General features: G+C 43.3%; 1 protein-coding gene across 1 annotated transcript; it reads right to left on the reverse strand.

Annotated features, from left to right (window-relative positions):
- Positions 1-3,804: 3,804 nt before the first annotated feature.
- LOC148547813 (uncharacterized) lies at positions 3,805-4,389 on the reverse strand. Its single transcript, XM_088495544.1, has one exon. The coding sequence runs from the start codon at positions 4,387-4,389 to the stop codon at positions 3,805-3,807; it is 585 nt and encodes a 194-aa protein (XP_088351670.1).
- Positions 4,390-7,213: the final 2,824 nt, after the last annotated feature.

The raw sequence follows: 7,213 nt of genomic DNA on the forward strand, positions 1-7,213 counted from the left end.
TTTTACTGCCAAGTTGCTCCTTCTCAACTTCACCCTAACACTTGGGGTTTTATGAAGATCTATCAACTTGTCAGTCGTGAGCTTGATTTTCCGATTTCCCTGAAGATATTCTTCTTTCTTTTTCATCTTACCAAGCCTTTTAGTGCTTCGTCTAGAAACAAGCAACAATAGGTATCTTTCCGTGCCATCCAGGGCCAGAAAGTATTTTTCATTTTTGATGAATTATTCCATGATTTCAAAAATTTTTTTTTCAAAGTCTGAGTTGTAGAGGGTCACCATCCTTTCTTTCTTACCGAAAACAATGAGCCTCATTTCCCCTTATACTGGATAGAGGTAGCCTCTGTCAAAAAGTACGATCTGGTAGATTTGGATGAGGTCAAAGAGACTGTAGTTGAGTTCTTCTGAGAAGCTTGAGGGCGAGCTCCAAATCTAAATCTCGATACAAAAAAGTTCCTCCTCGAAACTCCGAGTTATGTTTGTACGGAATTAGGTAGTTATTTACTTTTTTGTTTCGTGGATGACTCTTTGTCCTTTCCAACTTATTTACTGACATTCCCTATTTTCTTTTGTAGAAAAAATGAAAAGCGGATCAAAAGCATACCAAAAAGTTCAGGAGGTGAAGAGAAATGCCTGGGCCCAAGCTGCTCAATTGCAAGAAGGCGAAACATCGACTACTTCTTCTCCTCTAAAGCCGAATTCGGGGGCGACCTCCTCCGTCTTGGCCAAGTTGGCCGATCTTCCTATCCCTCCTCCTCCTCCTCCCTTTATACCTACCCCTCTAGTTCTTCCCTCCTCGTAACCCATTTCAAAGAAGAGAAAAACATCGGAGTCTGGTGTCTCCAACATTGGTGACTCTGTTTTCAACGGGGTGAAGTTCAATGAGAGACATATCCTTCCGCATTGCACTATTGCTATGGATGATGCCTCCATTAGAAATCATCTCCAAATTTTAATCCGGGGAGGGATTCGTACTGTTGGGGTGTGTACTTCTCTACTCAAGAAACTGGAAAAGACTCCTCTAAATGCTACCCAGTGTTCTCTAGAGGCTCTTGAGGATCAACTAACCATGTTCTATGAGGATGAGAAGAGGTTGACAGAGGAGAGGGATTAGCTGAAAGAGGTGCTTTCTAAGTTTTGCGAGAGGGAGAAGCAGTTGATGGGCTCTTTGGCTGTGGTTGAGGGTCTGAAGGAGAAGGCTGAGCAGAATTATGTGCGCTTGTTTACTGAAAAATAGAGCTTAGGGAGCAGCTGGATCGGCTTAAGGAGGGGTACCAGGACTTGGAAGAGTCTGTAGCTGAAGGCACCGAGGTGGTGTTTAAGGTGTTGAAAGAGCAGGTTCGAGTTTTGGCTCCCAACTTAGACCTGTTGCTTCTTCACCCTGATAAGGTTGTTGTTGATGGTAGAATTGTGTCTCCCCCTCATCCTCCTACCGATTCTGAGTTGAAAACGGCTTGGCAGCACTTCCTCTTGAGGCTGATGTATCCGAGGGGTTCCTACCGAGTTCGTCCACTCAACCCGGGGCTGCTCTGACTTATACTGTCGAAGAGATCCCTCCTGTTCCTCCAACCTCTGCGACCGACCCAATCTCTCCTCCTGATGGTGACTCCAATCCTCTTATTGGTTCAATTTCAATTTGCTCTTAAAGCCTGGTTTGTGGGACCTTTTTTGAACAATTTATTTTTACATTTCGTATATTTTGTGGATGAATGCCAACTTTTAACCCTTAATAGGTTTTAAACAAAAATTTTTGTTTCTGGTCCTTTTTGAATAGGACCTTTAACAAAGTAGTTATTTTATCATTCTTGTGATGATGTTTGCTTTTCCTTGAAGGATTTTTGATAAAATCTTTTTGGGTTTGCGAAGTTTTTTTTTTTTTTTGAAAAACTTTTACCGGGTGTTCCTTAGATAAATTCGTTGTGATCTAGTAAGGCTGGAAACTTTTTGCCAAGTAACATTAGCTTTGGTGAGGGTTTTGTGAGAACCCCTCTACCTTCGACTTTTTTAGGGACTTTCATGCTTCTCGCTTTCCATTACTTTGTTTGCCTACGTTCAATTTTTCTTTGCTTACTGAATCATTTAGGTTATTTTTGTGCTTCATTTAGTCTTAGCTCGGCTTTTTTGACTTGTAAGTCGTCTGCTATCTTTATTCCGAACTGAGATGACCGTCTTTTTACAACTTCTTTACACCGACTTATACCTCGTCACTTTATCCTGCCGACCACTTAGGTTGGGCAGCAGATTCTCGTGCTTTTTTTAGCTTAAGTCGGTGCATATCGTAGTGGTAATGAAATTTAAAGAGAGATAAATGATGCCATTAATGAAGGAAGAAACTTTACAACAGTGCTTTCGGTTACTAAGGGTTTTTAAAGTCTCTTGCCCTTTACCTTCGCTTTGATGCCTCGTTAAAACCCCCTTCAGAAAAATCTTTTTTGGGACAAAATCATGAAGTTAGTAAAAAAAGTACATCAGGGAGAAAAGTTCGCTTCTAGCTATAATACTTTCGCATATTGCAAGCATGCCACAACCTTAGGAGCTCTGCCCCATTTAGGTCAGACACTTTGTAATATCCTTTTCCGAGGACCTCAATTATCTTGTAGGGTCCCTTCCAGTTTACAGCGAGCTTCCCTTCGCCCGATTTGTTTATACCGATGTCATTTCAGATTAGGAGCAAGTCATCTGAGGTGAAACTTCTGCGAATTACTTTCTTGTTGTATCTACTTGTTATCCTTTGCTTTAAGACTGCTTCTCTTATCTGAGCCTGTTCTCGGACTTCTGGAAGTAGTTCGAGTTCCTCTTTGTGGGCTTGAACATTACTGACCTCATCGTAAAATCCCACCCTTGGATTTTGCTTGTTGACTTCAATAGGAATCATGGCTTCTGTGTCATAGGCAAGTCGGAAGGGTGTCTTTCCGGTGGTTGAATAGGTTGTAGTTCTGTAGGTCCACAATACTTGAGGGAGCTCTTCAACCCAAGCCCCCTTTGCATCTTGCAACCTCTTCTTTAGTCCTGCCAATATGACCTTATTGGCTGCTTCGGCCTGGCCATTGGCTTGTGGGTGTTCTACTGAGGTGAATTACTGCTTGATCTTCATACTCGCCACCAAGCTTCTAAATGTTGAATATGTGAACTATGTACCATTATCAATTGTGATGGAGTGTGGAACTCCAAATTGGGTGATAATGTTTCAGTACAGAAATTTCCAACTTCTCTACGCCGTAATAGTAGCTAATGGCTCTACTTCTATCTACTTAGTGAAGTAGTCTACTCCCACAATGAGAAACTTGACTTGTCCTGGCGCTTAAGGAAAAGGTCCCAATAGGTCCAATCCCCATTTTGTAAAAGGCTAGGGAGAAGTTATACTAATGAGCTCTTTAGGGGGGAGCGATGTGGAAATTTGCATGCATCTAACATGGTTGGCATTTCTTGATGAAGTCGGTAGCGTCCTTTTGCAAGGTCGACCAAAAGAATCCTGCCCGTATCACCTTTCTGGCTAAAGACCTTGCTCCGAGGTGATTTCCACAAATCCCGTTATGGACCTCATCTAATACTTCTCCTGTATTAGAGGTCGGGACACATTTTAAGAGTGGTGTAGATATCCCTCTTCGATAAAGGACGTTTCGCATAAGGTATAGTTCTGTATTTCCCTTCTAAGTCTTTGAGCCTCCTTTTGTTCCTCGGGAAGGATGTCGAATTTTAAGTATTCGATTAGTGGTTTCATCCATCCGAGGTCTAGGCCGGAGACTGGGAAGACATCTATCCTGTTATTTGTCTTTGTGACCGATGGCTCTTGGAGAGTCTCCTGTATCAGGCTTCTATTATTTTCCCTGGTTTGGTACTTGCCAGCTTGGAGAGGGCATCAGCTCTGTTGTTCAGCTCCTGAGCTATATGCTTTACCTCACTTTCTGGGAATTGCCCGAGGTGCTCCATGGTTTTTTTCAAGTACCTTTTCATATTTGGGTCTTTAGCCTGATACTCTCCATTGATTTGAGAAGTCACAACTTGAGAGTCTCTGAAGACTACTACTTTAGTTGCTTCGACTTCTTTGGCCAACTTTAGCCCAGTAATTAGGGCTTCATATTCTGCCTGATTATTGGAGGCCGGGAATTCAAATTTCAAGGAGACCTCTATCTGAGTTACTTCTTGACTAACCAGTATTATGCTTGCACCGCTTCTGACTTTGTTGGAGGAGCCATCCACATACAACTCCCACATAGTAGATGTCCCCTTTTGATCTCCTGCGTATTCGGCCACGAAGTCAGTGAGGCATTTGGCTTTGATGGCTGTCTGAGCTTCGTATTTCAAATTGAACTCGGATAGCTCTATAGCCCATTGAACCATTCTACCTGCAACATCCGTTTTCTGAAGGATTTGCTTCATGGGCTGGTTCATTCGAACTTTTATAGTGTGAGTTTGAAAATAAGACCGTAGCCTTCTAGATGCTATTATCAAGGCATATAAGAACTTTTCAAGTTTTTGATACTTTAGTTCAATGCCTTGTAACACCTTGCTTGTAAAGTAAATAGGATGCTACCCAACCTCATCTTCGCGTATTAATGCTAATGCCACGGCCCTTTCGGAGACAGCTAAGTATAATACGAGTTCTTCCCCTGCCTTTGGTCGGGTAAGAATGGAAGGTCGGCTCAAGTACTTTTTGAACTCTTGAAATGTTTTTTCGCATTCAGGAGTCCATTCAAACTGGCATCCTTTTCTTAAGAGAGAAAAAAGAGGTAGAGATCTTAGCGCTGATCTAGCCAAGAATCTGGATATAGCTGCAAGTTGGCCGTTCAGCTATTGGACTTCCTTTAAACAAGTCAAGCTCTTCATTTTCAGGATCGCTCTACACTTATCAGGGTTAGCTTCAATCATCCTTTGTGTTAGCATGAATCCTAGGAATTTTTCAGCCTCTACTGCAAAGGTGCACTTATCGGGATTTAATCTCATCCCATGCAATCTTATGCTTTTGAAGACTTGCGAGAGATCATTCAGGAGGCTGGCGTCATCCTTGGTCTTTACCAGCATGTTGTCTATATATGCCTCCATTAACTCTCCCATATGAGGTGCAAATACCCTATTCATCAGTATTTGATATGTGCCCCTGCATTTTTTAATCCAAATGGCATGACCACGTAGCAGTAGTTCGCTCCGAGCGTGATAAACGATGTCTTCTCTTGGTCTGGCTTGTACATTAGGATTTGATTATATCTCGAGTAGGCATCCATGAATGACAAATATTGATATCCCGAGCTAGAGTCTACTAAGGTATCAATATTGGGTAGAGGATGAGTCTTTTGGACATGTCTTGTTGATATCGGTATAGTCAACGCACATCCTCCATTTTCCATTCTGTTTTTTACCAATACCACGTTTGCTAGCCAGGCCGGATACTTGACTTCTTTAATAAAGCCTGCCTCTAGCAGCGCTTGCACTTGCTCTTTGACCACTTGAGCCCGTTTAGGTCCTAGCTTCCTCCTTCTTTACTGGAAAGGTTGGGACCCCGGCTGAACAGCCAATTTGTGTGACATGAGTTCGGGGTCTATTCCAGCCAAGTCGGAAGCTTTCCAGGCGAAAAGATTGGAATTCTCTTGTAGGAGTTGTACCAGCTTCTGCTTCAGATCTTCTGCCAAGTTGGCTCCTATGTTGGTGTTCTTCCCAATCTCTTGCCCAATTTGTACCTCTTCTGCCTTTTCTCTTGGTTGTGGCCATAATTCTTCTTTAACTCGGACTCCCCCGAGTTTAATGGTATTGACTTCTTTGCATTTACCTCTCAGGTTCAGGTTTTCATTGTAGCACTTTCTCGCCAGCTTTTGGTCTCCCCTGATGGTAGTAATTCCTTCCGGTGTTGGAAACTTCATACAGAGGTGGAGTGTAGAAACCACTGCTCCAAGCCAATTTAGGGTTGTTCTGCCTATCAGGGCATTGTAGGTAGAAGCTACATCGACGACAATAAAGTCGATGCTTAAGGTCTTGGATTTTATCCCCTTTTCAAAAGTTGTGTGTAGGGGAATGAAACCCAGTGGCTTAATGGGAGTGTCCTCTAATCCGAAGAGGGTGTCGGGGTAGGCCCTTAGCTCTTTCTCGTCCAATCCCAACTTGTCAAATGCTGGTTAAAACAGGAGGTCAGCCAATTCCCTTGATCCACCAGAGTTCTATGTAGATGAGCATTGGCGAGAATCATAGTGATTACTACCGGATCGTCATGTCTAGGCACAATGCCTTGTCCATCCTCCTTGGTGAATGAGATAGTTAGGAGGTCGGGCCCCTCACTCCCGACTTGGTAGACTTCCTTCAGATGCCTTTTTCGAGATGATTTGGTCAACCCTCCTCCAGCAAATCCTCCCGATATCATATGAATGTGGCGCTTGGGGGTCTGCGGGGGCGGACTTCTTTGTCCGTGACCTTCATCATCTCTTTTTCTTTTCCCATGATTGTCCAACTTTTCCATGAGATATCTATCTAGCCGACCTTCCCTGGCCAGCTTTTCTATCATATTTTTTAGATCTTAACAATGATTAGTAGAATACCCATATAACTTGTGATACTCACAGTATTCCTTACGAATTTTTCCCTTTTTGTTCTTGATGGGTCACAAGGGGGGAGTTTTTTAGTGTGACAAATTTCCATGTATACGTCTACAAAGGAAACTCGTAGAGGAGTGTAAGAGTGATTCTTCTAGGCCTTTCAGATCCGACTTCTTCCTTTTTCTTCGGCTCCTTCTTTTTTTCTTTTGATTGGTGGGGATGCCCTATCCTCCAACTCGGTTCTCGTAACTTGGCGTTTTCCTCCACGTTGATGTTCTTCTCAGCTCGTTCTTGTACATCACTTAAAGAAGTCGGGTGTCTCTTTGAGATGGACTGGGCAAAGGGTCCTTTTTGGAGTCCATTGACTAGGCCCATTATCACTGCTTTAGTGGGTAAGTCCTGAATTTCCAAGCACGCTTTGTTCAACCTTTCCATGTAGTCTCTCAGGAGTTCTCCGACCTCCTGTTTTACTCCTAGTAGAGGCTAGGTGCATGCTTGACTTTGTCCTTCTAGATTGAGAAGCGCGCGAGAAACTTGCGCGAGAGGTCGTCAAAGCTGGTGACCGACCTGGGGGGAAGGCTAGCGAACCACATCATGGCCGCCTTAGTCAAGGTCGTCAGAAAGGCCTTGCAGCGAGTAGCGTCCGATATGTCAGCTAAGTACATCCGAATTTTAAAGTTACTGAGGTGATGCTT

Source organism: Arachis ipaensis, chromosome B8 (genome assembly GCF_059453495.1).
Source record: "Arachis ipaensis isolate K30076 ecotype BB chromosome B8, ASM5945349v1, whole genome shotgun sequence".
NCBI classification, from domain to species: Eukaryota; Viridiplantae; Streptophyta; class Magnoliopsida; order Fabales; family Fabaceae; genus Arachis; species Arachis ipaensis.